At 45.9% G+C, this 17,507-nt stretch overlaps 1 protein-coding gene across 2 annotated transcripts in view; it reads right to left on the bottom strand.

The window, feature by feature from the left end:
• Nucleotides 1-13,220, bottom strand: part of SNX7 (sorting nexin 7) — a 45,471-nt gene extending 32,251 nt beyond the window's left edge. Inside the window, exon 1 of one of the 2 annotated variants that reach the window (XM_081866037.1) lies at nucleotides 13,023-13,220. In XM_081866037.1, coding sequence (XP_081722163.1) covers nucleotides 13,023-13,205 — 183 coding nt within the window. In that variant the 5' untranslated portion in view covers nucleotides 13,206-13,220. Of the gene's footprint in view, nucleotides 1-12,618; nucleotides 12,787-13,022 lie in introns of those variants that run through there. The other variant, XM_081866038.1, reaches the window with a different exon arrangement.
• Between the last annotated feature and the right edge of the window lie 4,287 nt (nucleotides 13,221-17,507).

The following is a 17,507-nucleotide window of genomic DNA, read 5'->3' on the forward strand; positions in this document are numbered from 1 at the left end:
GGTGCGCTCCTGCTGCTCGGTCCCAGCGCCTGCCAACCTAGCAGTTCAAAAGCACCCCCCGGGTGCAAGTAGATAAATAGGGAACGCTTACTAGTGGGAAGGTAAACCGTGTTTCCGTGCGCTGCGCTGGCTCGCCAGATGCAGCTTGTCACGCTGGCCATGTGACCCGGAAGTGTCTGCGCTGGCCCCCGGCCTCTTAAGTGAGATGGGCGCACAACCCTAGAGTCTGTCAAGACTGGCCTGTACGGGCAGGGGTACCTTTACCTTTACCTTTAATGGGAGCCATTAACACTTGAAGATTAAATTATTGACTCACTTCTCTCTGGTTAAATGCTTTTTCCATATACAATAAAATATTTTATTCTCAGACTTTCTCAAAACACTTCTCCAGCATTGCATCCCTGTCCCCTACTGCAGGCACACCAGTCTCAACTAGCTGTTTTTTTATTGTCAGGCAACACCCAGATCCACAATGGCAATCGCCTTGAAAACTGGCTACTCAGTTATCAATGAAGCAGCAAAAGGGGTGAAAAAGACATATCAATCAACCAGCAAGGCACAATAGCTTTTATTGCCGTGAAAATGCCCTTCAAGTCTGGGATGACTGTGGTGCTTTCCCTGATTTCCAAAGGTCATGCATCTCTGCCTTTTTGTTTCTTTTCGAGCAACAGAACCCCATTGTACAAAGGAAGCTTAACTTTGCACTGGAAACCACATTTTTACAATGGCTAAAGTACCAGTATTCCATGCTTCTTTTCCTGGCAGATCATTAAAAGATATAAATTGCTAAAGTCACACAAAAAGGTGACTTTGCATCCCGAAAAACTCCCTGAGGTGCCATGGGAGCCTTTCTTTGCATTGAACATTGAGTGGTTGTTTTTAACTTTTCTGTCCCACAAACACAAATCACTGCCTCTCTAGGATTAGAGTTAGAGAACCAGTGTGGCTAAGGGAATGATCCATAGATTAGGAAGTCCCTGGTGCAGTTCTTCACCTTTGACACAAACCACATGGGATGTCCTTCAACGAACTACCATCTCTCATGCCATATGCAACATGGATAAAATAAGGGTCACAGTAGATGTGACTTTATGCATGTCATCCAAAACAATGCTTAGGCAGATCACATCTTTTTTGTTTATAAAGTGCAGCCACAAGGCCCATTCCCAAACTTGATCAGGACCAAAATACTTCAATCTTTTCCCTATGTCAGTTTCTCACCAAAAACCCTCCTTCCACAGCTGTATCTTAATACAGTGGTACCTCAGGTTACATACGCTTCAGGTTACATACGCTTCAGGTTACAGACTCCGCTAACCCAGAAATTTTACCTCAGGTTAAGAACTTTGCTTCAGGATGAGAACAGAAATCGTGCTCTGGCGGCACGGTGGCAGCAGGAGGCCCCATTAGCTAAAGTGGTGCTTCACGTTAAGAACAGTTTCAGGTTAAGAACGGACCTCCGGAACGAATTAAGTACTTAACCCGAGGTACTACTGTATATGGATGCTCACTCCCCAATATGTATCGTGATGCTTATCTGAGCCCAACTGAACTGGTAGGATGTTTTTGCTGTGTTTTTTTAAAATGTAGATTGAGATGTGCATAATCTTCTAGGTATTAAGTACAATTAGTTGACTGGCAAAACAGTTGGGTTGGGTGTATATTTTCTTACGTCTATATCCCATCTTTCTTCTATCATGGAACAACATATTTTTCAGCATCATTTTCTCTTGTTATAGATAATGTAGTTTGTTTGTTTCTCTCTTCAAGTACTTTTAAAAAAATGCTCTTTCCTTTTGTCTCTGTGTGCAGACTTTTGCCTTGTCTTTGGCCTCATCTGCAGTATACATTTAAAGCAGTATTCTAACACTCCATACATTTAAATGGTTTATCCCCTGTGTGAGCCCATTGATGCTTTCTATGGGTTTCCCACTGAAGGTCCTTCCACATTGCAAACATTTATCTGGTTTCTCCCGTGTGAGTTCATTGATGGTAAGTAAGGAAAATACGAAAAACAAAACAAAAAACACTTCTCTTTCTGTTTGTCTCTGTAAGAGTTCGTAGACATACAATAAGTTCTGATCCCTGAAGCTCTTTGCATATTTGATGCATCTAAATGGTTTATCCCATGTGCAAGTTTGTTGATGTGAAGAAGTCAACCCTGACTGAAACCCTTTCAGCCTTCCATTCATCTAAATAATTTCTCCTGTGTGAGTCTGTTCTTAAATGTTCCACTCTCACTCTTTCCATACTCCATACATTTAAATGGTTTCTGTTATGTTCAGTACATAACAGTATTTCCTGTTTGCGATGGTTTCTCTTTGTTGATGTGAAGTTAGTTGTGTACACTGACTGTAGCAGATTCCACAATCCAGTCATTTAAGTGGTTTGTTATTCCAAATGAAACTACACATGGTCCCCGACAATTCTGGCCGTCTTCTCCATTGCCTGCTTTCAATTTCTCCTGGACAACCAACATCTCTGTATTTATATTTTTCAAGCAAGCAGATGAGCTCAGACTTGGGTATCAGAGTCTCTCCAGATGTCTCGAAGGGTCCTGGGTGGGAAATCTCAGAGGTTGTAGAGAGGGGCACAGTTAACAACCTGACCCGGGTCAACCATCCACCTTCCTCCTTCCATTCAGATTCAGCCTCATCATTCCTGAGGAGCTCAGAATCTAAAACAAGTTGTAGATTCCCAGGTGGACCCATGGCTGGACTCCACATAAGGCAGTGTCCTGTGTTTGGATCCTTCAACCTCCAATGCAGCAGCAGCTTCAGCTTGCCCTGGGCATGGTAAGGGGGGTGGAATTTAGCTTCCAGGGAAGAACAGAGGCTGGGAGGAATTGAAACTCCCCCTTTTTAGGGATCCCTCTCCAGGATGAGTCAGAGATTCCTGAGAAGATGGGAGAAGCCAAGGCAGCCTGGGAGCCCCTCCAGAGATTTTCCTACTAGCACCCCAGATGGAGGGATTCCCCAAAAGGCCACACCTCTCTCCCCACCCCTGCCCAGCTGGGATTCTCTCCCTGGGGATCCACTCAGCCCCCTCAGAGTCTGGCCTATGCCCAACAGCCCCATTTGGCACAGCTCACCCCTCAATTATTGTAAGTTTTGATGCCTTCCTACTAAAACCTCTCTGCTGTGCCTTAACTGTCCTCACTACCATGATACCTCCCTCTCATCATTCAGATCACTTACTCCTTTGTACCACTCCATTCACCAGCTTTCTCCTGCTTGTCGACTTTGCACTAAGCCTCTTATGCTTACTTCCAAGTATTTCCATGGTCTTCCTTATCTAGATCTACGGTCTCATCTTTCTTTGTCTGCTACTGCATGACACTTGTACAGCAAAGCTTCCAATCTAAAACCTAAACCTTACAGAACCCTTTATATTTAGCAATGGGAGCACAGTTTGGAAATTTAGATATCTATACCAAAAGTGGGTTTAAAACCTTTAAACATTTTTTTTTTTGGCAACACTTTTAGTTATGTTCCAGTATTTATAATGCCGTATGTTAGCCCTGGACTCTTTTGGGAGAAAAGGTAGAATCTACATCAAATGGATAATAAATCATCATCATCTGTTTACCCTGGAATTTTCTTACTAGCCTTCAGTCTCTTTCCCCACCCTTTATTTTTCTATCCTGCCCCCCTGGCAATGTGTCTTTAAACTGTAAGCCTACAGGTGGGTCTGCTTAATTTTAATATTACTTAAAAGTGATTTGCTCTTTCACTAGTAATTTGCAGCAGTTTATCAAACCCATCAGCTTGCATGTGTCTTCTGCTATCACACAAAGGAGGGGGGTAATGGAATAGAAACTTAAATATTTTTATTGGCTCAACTTCAGTGATGATGATGATGATGATGATGATGATGATAATAATAATAATAATAATAATAATAATAATAATAATAATAATAATAATTTATTATTTATACCCCACCCATCTGGCTGGGTTTCCCTAGCCACTCTGGGCAGCTCCCAACAGAATATTAAAAACACTCTTCTAAAAGTCAGATAGTTGTTTATTTCCTTGACATCTGATGGGAGGGACTTCTCGCAGTGAAGAAACTGCCAGAAGGCCCTCGGTGCTGGACCTTAGTGTCCGGGCTGAATGATGGGGGTGGAGACTCTCCTTCAGGTATACAGGGCCAAGGCCATTTTGGGCTTTGAAGGTCAGCACCAACACTTTGAATTATGCTTGGAAATGTCCTGGGAAGCCAATGTAGGTCTTACAAGACTGGTGTTATATGGTCTCAGCAGCCACTCCCAGTCACCAGTCTGGCTGCCGCATTCTGGATTAATTGCAGGTCACCATTCTAAGGTAGCCCCACGTAGAGCACATTGCAGTAGTCCAAGCAGGAGATAACTAGAGCATGCACCACTGTGGCGAGACAGTCTGCGGACAGGTAGGGTCTCAGCCTGCATACCAGATGGAGCTGGTAGACAGCCTCCCCAGACACAGAATTAACCTGCGCCTCCAGGGACAGCTGTGAGTCCAAAATGGCTGCATACCTGGCCCTTCAGGGGCACAGTTACCCCATTCAGGACATGGATAGAACACATTTTGGGCACAATCCTATGATCCTGAGATGGCATTCCAAAGGCCATAGGAGATTATGGATCTCCCTCTCTGTGGGTGGAAAGGGAGGCCCATCCCAGACACATGGAAAGAACCACCCACATTGCTCCTCTGCTATCAGCCCTCCAATGGTAGAGAGGAAATGTGGGGGCAGTTCTGAGTGTTGGGGTGGCTTTGCATACTCCCCCCGACCGGCTTCCAGAATGAACCCTGGAACTGGCATGCTTCTTCCCCTTCCAGCTCTTCTACCTTCCAACCTGACGGACGCAAAACCAGCAGGGCTTCTGGCCGTTCCGGTGCCACAAATAACCTCTGAACCACCCTCATGACTTCCTTCTGCCCAAGGGCACATTGACACCATACTTTTCGAGCATATGGCTTCCTCCAAAGAAGCCTGGGAACTGTAGTTTAAGGGTGCTGGAAAATGGGACTTACATATGCATGCCTAGAGCGCTTCACCATCAAACTCCTTACTGCCTTTAATCAGGTCTTTTTTCAGCCGGAACTTGCCGGAACTTAGTTCCGGCACCTGTCAGGTGGGTGCCATTGCCACTGTAAGAGAAACAAGGGAATTCATAGTGAGTTCCGGCACCTCTTTTTCTAGAAAAACAGCACTGCCTTTAAGTATATAAGTTTCATATACAGTGGTATCTCAGGTTAAGAACTTAATTCGTTCCAGAGGTCCATTCTTAACCTGAAGCATCTGTAACCTTTGGTACCATTGTACTCGTATCCTGCAGATGGGTGATCTAAGTCTGAAAGAATTGCTTAAAGCCACACACAACATAGTGAGTTTATGGCAGAGGTGAAATTTAAACTGGTAACTTTAAATTTCATAATATATACTCTTAGCTGCAGAGCCACACTGGCTCCAAAAGCAGAAAAGGGATAAATTGGCATAAGTTGTTCCCCGGTGCCAGCTAGATTTCAAGGCAGATGTCTGACACAGATAAACCATAAAAGCAGCCCTCTGCAGAGCACTTTTGTAACCTTTTAAAACATATTAGTCCAAGTTCTTTATACAGAATATAAAAGTCCGGGGATCTAATGCCTATCAGGAATGATGACAAAGGGTGATGGCCTACATTATTATCTTCCAAGGCACCTTCCAAGCTTTCTAAACACCAGGGGCACCATTAGGCCACACAGCCAGGTAGTTGCTAAAATCACATGTGCTTTATGTTTATGCTTTGAGTAATAATCTGGATTATTACACTTGACAGTTTTAAGATTCTCATTTTTCACCATTTAGGGAGCTGTTTTATTTCCATTGTGCAAGCTGTGAAAAATGATATATGAAGTCAATTTACCTCCAGGTACTCATGCACTAGAAAAATAATGTTTTGGTTAGGCAGCAAACTTTGCAGATGAATACATAGACGGGGCATGGAAACGGAGGAATTTCCTTCATATTAATATTGATTTCATAGGAAATCTTTTATTAATGTTCGTAAAAACCGGTTTATGAAAATAAAATAAAAAGTAAATACTGACCAGGAAACAATGAGAAGGCTGCTTCCCTTTCAATATCGCTATACCACAGTGTACCAATATCAGAAAATGGTATTTTGACACAGGAATGGCTAAAAAACTTAGTGAAGACTTAGTGAAGATGGGAAGCTAGCGACTCCCATCAGCCTCAGTGAGCATGGTCAACGGTCAAGGATGATGGGTATTGTAGTCAGTGTTAGAAACTCAGATATATAAGCTAGGTGCCAAATGGTTCCTGAAATTCATTCCGACATTTTGGTTCCTGAAATTCATTCCGATTGTGCAGATAAAAGACAACTGATAAAATATCACAGGGTGTGGTATTAGTGTGTGAAAACAGTGAAGATCCAAGGATCCCCAGGCACACACCTCCAGATAATGGAGATGTCAGTCACCATCCTAGCACCTGGAAATCTTCACTGGGTCGCAAGTGGCTGATAGCCAGGGCAAAATGCACCTGGAGCCTGCCAAATTTTGAATGCTGGCTGTAGTCTAATGCATCTGCAAAATGCCAAGATGGGGAAGGTTCCTATTAATTTCTATGGAGGCTCTCACAATCTGGGACTCCTTGTGTGCAACACACAAGTTTGTTCAAAGTGTGGGGAAGGGTGTGATTTGCAGTAGTGGGCACAGGGATGGCTAAGGAGAAGAAATGAAGCGCTCTCGCTCTCTCTCTCTCTCTCACTCTCTCACACACACACCTATTTCAGCCCATCCACTTCCCCCAAATTCACTTGACAGAATCTGCTCCTGTTCTGAAGGACTTTGGAATCAGCATATTCAAGTATTAAATTGTTGCCTTCCAGTGTTTACCCCATCGCCACCCAAAGAGGATTCTGTACACAAAGCAGAAGCAGAAATATTATTTCAGCATTAGCCGGATGTATTTTTAAACATTAGGAGAAGTGTACAATTCATAAATGATTCATTAATGCCTCTTAGGCGTCTATTCAGGAGCAAATCTAGCAGTCAAATCTAAGATGCTGACATTTGGATTTTTCACTCCATAAATTTCTGTCATAAACAGATCTGTGAACACGGGTTTTCAAGAATGAAAAATGTGTGTCGTCTCCTACAGCTGCTCTGTGAATGCTCTTCTGCTTAATTTGTAGAAAGGCAGCAGGGGTTGAATGTTTGCCATTTCAAACAGCTGGTTTTGAACCAGTAACTGGCGAACTACAGTAGCCTGGAACAGTTTTACCTCACAGATTGATCATGGAAGTAACGTAATTATTTTGTGTTCCAAGGTGCCACCTTCTGATTGCAAATTCTCTCAAGCCCCAAATGGCTTTAACTCTGGCCATGCGAACGGTTCGAAGTCTTCTACAAACTTCCTGCTTCAGGACAGCCATTGGTCATAAATATCCTGCTCATGGTTTCAAATTTCTTCTGCCACATGGCTCTTTAGGGTTTTGTTTTTGCTCCTTTCCCAACTGACAGGCTTGCCTTTACAAGCTTCCACTCTTTTCTCAATATTTCCCATTCTCCTGCCCTAAAGCATAGACAATTACTTGGACAACCAGGGTTAACATGACCCTACACAAACACACACACGACTGTGCAAAGGGTTTGTGGGTAATGTGAACTAATCCCACCACACATACCAATGCGTCTGGTCGCTACACACATGCCTGCCATCCACAGGTTTGGAGCACACTGAAAGGGACTCTATCCTTGAATTATGCACACACAGCTCTTCCACACAAAGGAACACTCTGGCCTCATCTAGGTTTCCCTTTAAAGCCCTAAATGGCCTCGGCCCTGTATACTTGAAGCGTCTCCACTCCCATCCTTGAGCCTGGACACTGAGGTCCAGCTCCAACGACCTTCTGGAGGTTCCCTCATTGAGATAATGAAGTTACAGGGAACCAGGCAGAGGGCCTTCTCGGCAGTGGTGCCCTCCCTATAGATGTCAAAGAGATAAATAACTATGCAGCTTTAAGAAGACATCTGAAGGCAGTTTTTAATGTTTTATTATGCCTTAAATTTGTTGGAAAAGGGGACTTGCCGATCAGAAGGTTGGCGGTTTGAATCCCCACAATGGGGTGAGCTCCAGTTGCTCCGTCCCTGCTCCTGCCAACCTTGGTATTCAAACAACTTGGAACCCAAACACTGCAAACCTGGAAGTAAGTGTTCTGGTTTGCAAAATTTTTTCAGAAGCCGAATGTGCTCCATTTTGAGTGGTACGCTTTCGTTTTGAGTGTTACGCTGGGGTCTGTCTGTTTTTGCTATTTATTATGCGTTTTTGTATTTGTGGCTCTTTTGTTTTGTTTTAGTGACGGTGTGGACCCCTGTTCAACTACTGATTGATTGATTGATTGTGTGACTGCAGTACATTGTTTATTGCTTTGATTTTATGGATCGATGGTCTCATTAGAGAGTAAAATTCATGTTAAATTGCTGCTTTAGGGGTTGTTTTTAAAAGTCTGGAACAGATTAATCCATTTTGCATGACTTTCTATGGGAGAGTGCGCCTTGGTTTTGGAATGCTTTGGTTTTGGAACGGACTTCCGCAACAGATTAAGTTTGAGAACCAAGGTACCACTGTATACAAATTTCTGAGATCTGCAGATGAAGGCTGGTATACAATTTCACTTACTGACTAAAGAAGTATCAATAACAACAATAATACAAAGCATCAGGCTATAACCCTTAGGAAGGAACACAGTCAGGCCACTAGTCCATCAAGTTCAGTATTGTCTACAGTGGTACCTCGGGTTACATACGCTTCAGGTTACATATGCTTCAGGTTACAGACTCTGCTAACCCAGAAATAGTACCTCGGGTTAAGAACTTTGCTTCAGGATGAGAACAGAAATCGTGCTCTGGCAGCGCGGCAGCAGCAGGAGGCCCCATTAGCTAAAGTGGTGCTTCAGGTTAAGAACAGAGGGTGTTTGCAGGATCTGTCAATGGCGTTTCAAATATACACAGTTTCACTGCATGTGTGGTGCCTCAGAACATAACCCCCGCATGAGATGGGAGTTGCCTGCTCCTCGCTTAGTCTTCTTCAGATCCATATGCTCCCTTTCCATGAAACTTAAGAGACCCCCATCACTCAAGTCCTATTGTGGAGCAGGGAATCTATTACATCACTATGGTCAATGGAGCAGGCAGAAGCCACTCCAAGACTCTCTCCTCCTCTTCCAAATGGCAGTGCATGAAAGAAACCCTTTCCTAAACTGCAAGGAGGGAAGGCAGGTGCTTCGTGAAGTTGTGCTTAGCCATCAAGTAGGTGGAAGCTTTTATATGCCTGATGTCTTTGTCCATGGAGTTTTCTTGGCAGGGATACTGGAGTGGCTTGCCGGTTCCTGCTCCAGGTAGATCACAATTGGTCAAAACTCTCCACTATGACCTGTCCACCTTGGGTGGCCCTGTGCGACATAGCTCAAAGCTTGTCTGAGTTATTCAAGCCCCTTCACTACGGCAAGGCAGTGATCCATGAAGGGGAAGTGAGAGCTGGACCATAAAGAAGGCTGGTCGCCGAAGAACTGATGCTTTTGAATTCTGGTGCTGGAGGAGACTCTTGAGAGTCCCATGGACTGCAAGAAGATCAAACCTCTCCATTCTTAAGGAAATCAGCCCTGAGTGCTCACTGGAAGGACAGATTGTGAAGCTGAGGCTCCAATACTTTGGCCACCTCATGAGAAGAGAAGACTCCCTGGAAAAGACCCTGATGTTGGGAAAGATGGAGGGCACAAGGAGAAGGGGACGACAGAGGATGAGATGGTTGGACAGTGTTCTCAAAGCTACCAGCATATGTCTGACCAAACTGCGGGAAGCAGTGGAAGACAGGAGTGCCTGGCGTGCTCTGGTCCATGGGGTCACAAAGAGGCGGACACGACTAAACGACTAAACAACAGGTGGGAGTAGCACAAGAGATTTGTAATAGCTTCTGCTTGCTTCAAAGCCCAGAGCACGATGGAGCATCCTTCCTGTACCCCATATTTCTGGCTGCAAACCAGACTTGGGAGAGAGAAGCAGTCAGTGGTGGCCACAAATTACGGCTGATTAGTGAACCAAACGGCAAGATTTGTGGATCCCTGCTACAACACCATGGAGAATGGTGGGATGTGGATTAGGAAGAGGTGGGTTCTAATCCTGGAATAAGCTCAAAAAGATCACTCAATGGTCTTGGGCAGGCATAGGCAAACTCGGCCCTCCAGATGTTTAGGGACTACAATTCCCATGACCCCTAGCTAACAGGGCCAGTGGTCAGGGTGATGGGAGTTGTAGTCCCAAAACATCTGGAGGACTGAGTTTGCCTGTGCCTGGTCTTGGGTAAGTCACGCATCCCTTTCATGAGAATAACTTGCACCAGAAAAAAAGGAATAATCCCATTTCTTCCACACTCAACTGCTGGGAAAGACCATGAGTTATCAGAAGTTCTAAATGGCTTTGTATACCTGAAGGAGCGTCTCCACCCCCATCATTCAGCCCGGACATTGAGGTCCAGCTCCGAGGGCCTTCTGGCAGCTCCCACACTGCGATAAGCCAAGTTACAGGGAACCTGAGAAGGGGCCTTCTCAGTGGTGGCGCCCACCCTGTGGAATGCCCCCGCATCAAATATTAAGGAGATGAGTAATTATATAATGTTTAGGAAACATCTGAAGGCAGGCCTGTATAAGGAAGCTTTTTAATGTTTGATGTTTTATTATGTTTTTATATGTTCTGGAAGCCGCACAGAGTGGATGGGTCAACCCTGTCAGATGGGTGAGATTATTATTATTATTTACAAAGTATGATTATTTGAAAGAACTCATGGCCTAAATTAGGGACACTGCAGAGTCTCCACACCCTCCTCTCATGTCTACCAGATATGGAGAAACAACATGATGCTCCTGATAAATGTGATAAGCACCACCAATTATTAAAGCAAAGAGAAAATTAGTCATCACAAGAAGTCTGCTTTCCACACTAGTCTCATGGCAAGTATAAAGTATCCTTCAAAACCCCTCCTGACCTATGTTGTTTACAGGTATCTTTTGCAACATGTAACTGACACAACAATAGCGCACATTGGTGGGGAATTTATACTGGGTCATCCACACATCATTTCATTTTATTAGTTGTTCTGAATGCTTTCTCAGTGTTATCACATCATTGCCATCTGGTGGGGCATTCCTGCACTATAGCACAGCAAAAGCAAGGGGAAAATAAAAAATAAAACCGGAATATTTGTGGTATAAAAAGTTATGGGATGTGCACTGATTGGAAATGAAACTATAACCACACTCGCATCATACATTTAAAGCGCTAAAGCACTTTAAGCAATCATGGCTTCCTGCAAGGAATTCTGGGAAGTGTAGTTTGTAAAGGGAGAAGAGGGTTGTTACAACACCCCTAATACCCTCCCAGAGCTGCAATTCCCAGAGTTCTGTGGCAAGAAAAACTGACAGCTATATTGTAGCTCTGCAGTTGGGGGCGGGGGAGAATAGGAGCCTTCTAAGAACTTTCACGGGACGCGGGTGGCGCTGTGGGTTAAACCACAGAGCCTAGGACTTGCCGATCAGAAGGTCAGCAGTTCAAATCCCTGCGATGGGGTGAGCTCCCGTTGCTCGGTCCCTGCTCCTGCCAACCTAGCAGTTCGAAAGCACGTCAAAGTGCAAGCAGATAAATAGGTACCGCTCCAGTGGGAAGGTAAACGGCGTTTCCGTGCACTGCTCTGGTTCGCCAGAAGCGGCTTAGTCATGCTGGCCACATGACCCAGAAGCTGTACACTGGCTCCCTCAGCCAGTAAAGCAAGATGAGCGCCGCAACCCCAGAGTCGGTCACGACTGGACCTAATGGTCAGGGGTCCCTTTACCTTTAAGAACTCTCAGCACCCTTAACAAACTACACTTCCCAGAATTCTTTGGGGGACTGTTGAAAGTAGTACCATAGCGCTTTAAAGGTATGATGTGCATGTGGCCTATATCCGCCCTGAAACGTTTGCAGGTGCAAACAAGTGTCAGAAGCGGGGTTGCATGCAACTGCCCTGATAACCATCTTCACCAACAGGCCAGAAAAGGAAAGCTTGACATCTCGCCACTTCCATGGGCTGTGATGGCTGAGCAGTCTTAAGAAGGGTTATCAGGGCAACATGAATTTTTGTTCCGAAAAGGATGCCTGAAGTTTGCTTGGGTCCAAATTCACTTTCAGAGTTCTGAGGCATTAACCCCCCCCCCCCACGTCAGGAATGGGGTGGGGTGGGAAATCTCCTTTGGCCATCCTGATGTTTCTAATCTCCAATGACCCTCAGCCACACCTAGCATGGCCAATCAGGGATCCTGGAGACACCAGTTCCTCATCCCTGTGGGTTGGGAAAATCAAAGGCATAGGTCACTCTTTATGCCAACAGCAGACTCAGTGATGCCCTGCACCAAGAGGAAACCTGCACACCCAACCTAGAATCGTAGAGTTGGAAGGGACCCCCTGCGAGGCAGGAATCTTTCTCCCGACGTAGGTCTCGAACCCACGACCGTGAGAGGAAGAGCCTCGTGGTTCCGTGGGCGGCGCTGTCTCCCCGCCCCTTTCTCGCCTTCCTGCCAAGGGCGGGGATGCTAACCTTCCCTGCTGATGCGGGCGGAGCGGAGGAGCGCTTGGCAAAACTTCTCGGAGTCCCACAGCCTTTCACCGACAAGGAGGGCGCGAGGCAGAGAGGGGCCCGGACGGGGCGGGTCGCCTGCCCTTCTTGTCCCGGTCCCCTCATCACAAGCATGTTGGTCGGGTTGGAGGGGTGGATGCGGGAAAAATAAAGAGAAAGAGAACTTTTTCTTCCCAGCCGGCCAACTTCAGGGCAAAGGGCGGCGCGATCTGGGTGGAGCGCCTTGCGCTTGGAGGTGGGGAGGAGAGCGGGGGCGTCCCGTCGGGGGACGGCTCTGCTTGCCCCCACCCCACCGCCAGGGAAGCCAAGGGGGCTGGCAGGCTCCCCGGGAACGCCGGGGAAAGAGGGATCCCCCTTTCCTCTACCTTGCTGAACACTTCCAGGTCCTCGTCGTCGTCGAACTCCAGCAGCTCCGCGGGCACGGGGCGATCCGGGTCCGGGGGCCACGTCGGCGGCTCGGTAGGGGCGGCAGCCTGCCCGCCGCCAGGGGGAAGGCAGGAGGAGGCGATCGGCGGCGGCGAGCCGGGCGCGCAGCGATCAGCCTCCATCCCTCCCTCCGTCCCTCCCTCCCTCCGTCCCTCTCCGGCTGGTGTGCGCGCCCCGCCCGGGAGGCGGGCACGATCCCCGGCGGGCGCCCCTCCTCTCAGCGCCGCAATTGGTCGCCGGAGCGCTTCTCCAGCCCTTTCCTGCAACTGCGCAGGACTGGAGGAGGACGCGGGGCGGCCGGGAAGGAGCCCGGGGGGGTCCCCGTGGAAGGGATCCACGCGGAACGCGAGACGAGATCAGCCCCGGCGCGCGCCCAGCCTTACACCTTAAGGAGGGTGGGAGAGGAAATGGGCTGGGGCAGCTAAACCCGGATTGCGCCTGGCTGGGTTTCAGGGTTTCGCGCACACACCTCTCTCACTCTCACTCTCTGTCTCTCTGTGTGTGTGGGGGGGGGGGCAGAGCAGCAGCCAGTAGTTCAACAGGTGAAGCCTGGCTGTCACGCGGCAGTTAAAGCACACGAGAGATGATTGGGAAGGAGGGCATGCCAAGGTCTTGGACTGGCAGAGGGACTCTGGAGCTGAACAGCAAAGGGACTCTGGAGCTGAACAGCAAAGGCGTTTTGGGTTATGTGGCGCTGTCAAACTTTTGAGTCCCCTCCCTGCTCTGCATGTCCTAGGAAACACCAGTTCGATGCCTTGTAGGATAAAAACTGCAGCGACCTGCAACTTTTATTCATTTTAGCTTTTAATTAATGAAGCCCCAAATAATGAAAAAGATAGATATAGGTATGTACAGTGGTACCTCAGATTACATACACTTCTGGTTACAGACTCCGCTAACCCAGAAATAGTGCTTCAGGTTAAGAACTTTGCTTCAGGATGAGAACAGAAATCGTGCTCTGGCGGAACGGCAGCAGGAGGAGGCCCCATTAGCTAAAGTGGTGCTTCAGGTTAAGAACAGTTTCAGGTTAAGAACGGACCTCCAGAACGAATTAAGTACTTAACCCGAGGTACCACTGTATATTGATGCTTTTGAATTACGGTGTTGGAGGAGACTCTTGAGTGTCCCATGGACTGCAAGAAGATCAAAATTATCCTTAAGGAAATCAGCCCTGAGTGCTCACTGGAAGGACAGATCCTGAAGCTGAGGCTCCAATACTTTGGCCACCTCATGAAAAGGGAAGACTCCCTGGAAAAGACCCTGATGTTGGGAAAGATGGAGGGCACAAGGAGAAGGGGACGACAGAGGACAAGATGGTTGGACAGTGTTCTCAAAGCTACCAGGATGAGTTTGATCAAACTGCAGGAGGCAGTAGAAGACAGGAGTGCCTGACGTGCTCTGGTCCATGGGGTCACGAAGAGTCAGTCACGACTAAATGACTAAGCAACAACAACAATAATATGTGTGTGTGTGTGTGTGTGTGTGTACACACACAATGTTGCTTTTCAGGACCAATACATAATCACTACACACAAACACAGTTTTACAGGGATAACAGAATTAAAAACAGTTTTACTCTGCCCCGCAAACCCGATTTGAAAAATGTGTCTTCACAATGTATCTTTAGGCCAGGGGTGGGGACCATTTGGGGCTCTGGTAGGACTGAACCCTGCCCAACCCTAATGGGCCAACTTGGACAGGTAGGGGGGATGGTTAGGTTGTTCTTGTTTTTATTTTTATTATGTATTTTGTGTTTTTATCTTGTGATTTTATCTTATGAACCACCCTGAGACCTGTGGGTTTAGGGCAGTATACAAATTTAATACATAATAATAATACTAATAATAAAGTGGGCGGGACCATTCACCCATCAATCATCTGAGGTCAGAAGCACTTCCCAAACGCTCAGCCATCAGATGGTTGTCTGGTGCTTGCGCTTAAGAGTCTTGAGTCTAGAAGGGAGTTCCATAAAGGAAGCAAATCTTCCCTGTGCCGCTACCCCACACCCCATGCTTGGCGATGGGATTGTAGGGGGAGCCTCCCCAGCAGGTGTCTGTTATTATTATATTATATTATTATTATTATTTTTATTTATTATTATTATTATTATTATTATTATTATTATTAGTTGACAAAGTCAACTCTTGTAGGGATGCAGGCGGCACTGTGGTCTAAATCACTGGGCCTCTTGGGCTTGCTGATCAGAAGGTTGGCAGTTCGAATCCCCGCGTTTGAAACCATGCCAGTGCAAGTAGATAAACAGGTATTGGAGAATAGGTGCTGGGGAAGGTAAACAGCATTTCCATGCTCTGTGGCTTCCGTCATGGTATCCCATTGCACCAGAGGCAGTTTAGTCATGCCGGCCACATGATCCAGAAAGCTGTCTGTGGACAAACACCGGCTCCCTCAGCCTGAAAGCAAGATGAGTACTGCCACCCCATTGTCGCCTTTGGCTGGATGTAACCATCCAGGGGTCCTATTACTACTACTAGTAGTACTACTATGACTACTATTTCAAGGAGTCTGGGGTGGCAAGACACAGGCTGGCAGATAATCAAAGAGTCGCTCCTTCCAGTACTTGTGACTTTACAAGTTAGCAACAAAACATTGAATTGGGGCCGGTAGCATATTGGGAGCAATTGCAGTTTGAGCAGGACTGGTGTTATATGGCCTGAATGGAAGCACCACTCACAAGTTTGACTGGTTACCTGCAAAGCTTCCTCATAAGTAAACCAAGTCAAAACCGAATGCTATTACATGGTTATTGTATAATTATTGATAATAGTATTAATTCATTTTTTATGCATTTTGTACAATTTTTATACACACAATATACCATATTCATCATTTATCTCTTTTCCTAGGACTTCCCAGTCCATTTCTCCATGGCTTTCTAAGCAAACCTTAGTTGGCTGCATATCCCAATATTCCACCCGTTTTCCTCTCAAATCTTCCTTCATTTTATGTTAACTGCTGCCAAATGTTAACTCATACTTGTAAATTAAATTGAATATTGTATCCTCTACGATATTCTCCAGAACAGTTCCACTCTTATCTGTGACTCATCCTTTTTTCTTAGTTTCGCGGTCATAGTTACAAATTCTATGTATTCTATCAGTTTATTCTGCTAGGTTTCTTTTGGAGATACCTCTTTTACTTTCCACTTTTTCGCATATACCACCCCATAGAAGTATTAATTCAATTTATAGCCCACTCTTCCTCCTGAAGGAGCAGAATGTGGCAAACACATCAGTAAGCAAACATTTCTTTTTTTAAAATTCTAAAAGCAGGTAAAAACAGTTACCGTATTTTTCGCTCTATAAGACGCACCCGACCATAAGATGCACCTAGTTTTAGAGGAGAAGAACAAGGGGAAAAAATGATCGATCCCTCTTGCTCTCCTGTCTTCAGCAAAAGCAATGCGAAGCATCCGGAGGCTTCCAGCGGCTATCCCTGAAGCCAGGAGAACAAGAAGGGTCGGTGCATTGCTTTCGCTGAAGCCATGGAGCCTGCATTTGCTACATAAGACGCACACACGTTTACCCTTACTTTTTAGGAAGGGAAAAGCGTGTCTTACAGAGCGAAAAATACGGTATCTCATGGTTTCCAGGAAGAGTGTCTCAGCCATCAAATGTCTGGGCAACCAGAAATGTTGATACATTTCTCCTGCATTTCAGTAATGACAGAGGCAGATACATCTCACCAGGGAGGGCAATCTGCAAATGGGGAACCACCACTGAGACTAGTGGAAGGTTTTTATATATGCTGTGTTTTTATATAAGCTGTAAGTGGCTGGGGAAACCCAGGCAGATGGGTGGGGTATAAATAATAAAATTGTCGTTGTTGTTCCTTTGGAGGGTCTCTGTGCAGTTATGCCATTGCTACAGACTCACTGTTGCGTAATTTCTTTATTGTTTTCACACAGTTCATTCTAGATATCGCATTGGGAAATTAGCCTTCCTGATGGAAGTCCAGCCTTTTGCATCAGACACCTATGGCCCACACATCAAAGGCTTGTGTGTTCATGTTTCCAAGTGATTGGCTGTGAACTGAAATACCCAGCTTTGCATTTCTGGAGTGCCAGTAGTGACATTTTTTTAATCTTCTCTGCATAGCTCAGGCCACGATTTGTGCTATCTGAAGCATCTCTGAATAAACAAAGCATCCGACTGTAGGATTTAAACTTCTAATCCCGCCGTCAGAAGGATGGCTTACGTGAACATTGGCTTTTCATTCTGGAATGCTATGTACTCATCTTAAAAGACTGGAACTTGAATAGCTGCCAGATACATCAGTGTTACAATGTTTGTTAACCCTGGCATAATCACAGTATATGATGTGCTGGGATACTATTCAACTCTGTTTTCTATTTTATTATATTAAATTATAGGCCACTTTTCAAACAAAATGTTTCCCAGAGAGGT

Source organism: Podarcis erhardii (assembly GCF_964252035.2).
Source record: "Podarcis erhardii genome assembly, chromosome: 6".
Taxonomy (NCBI): Eukaryota; Metazoa; Chordata; class Lepidosauria; order Squamata; family Lacertidae; genus Podarcis; species Podarcis erhardii.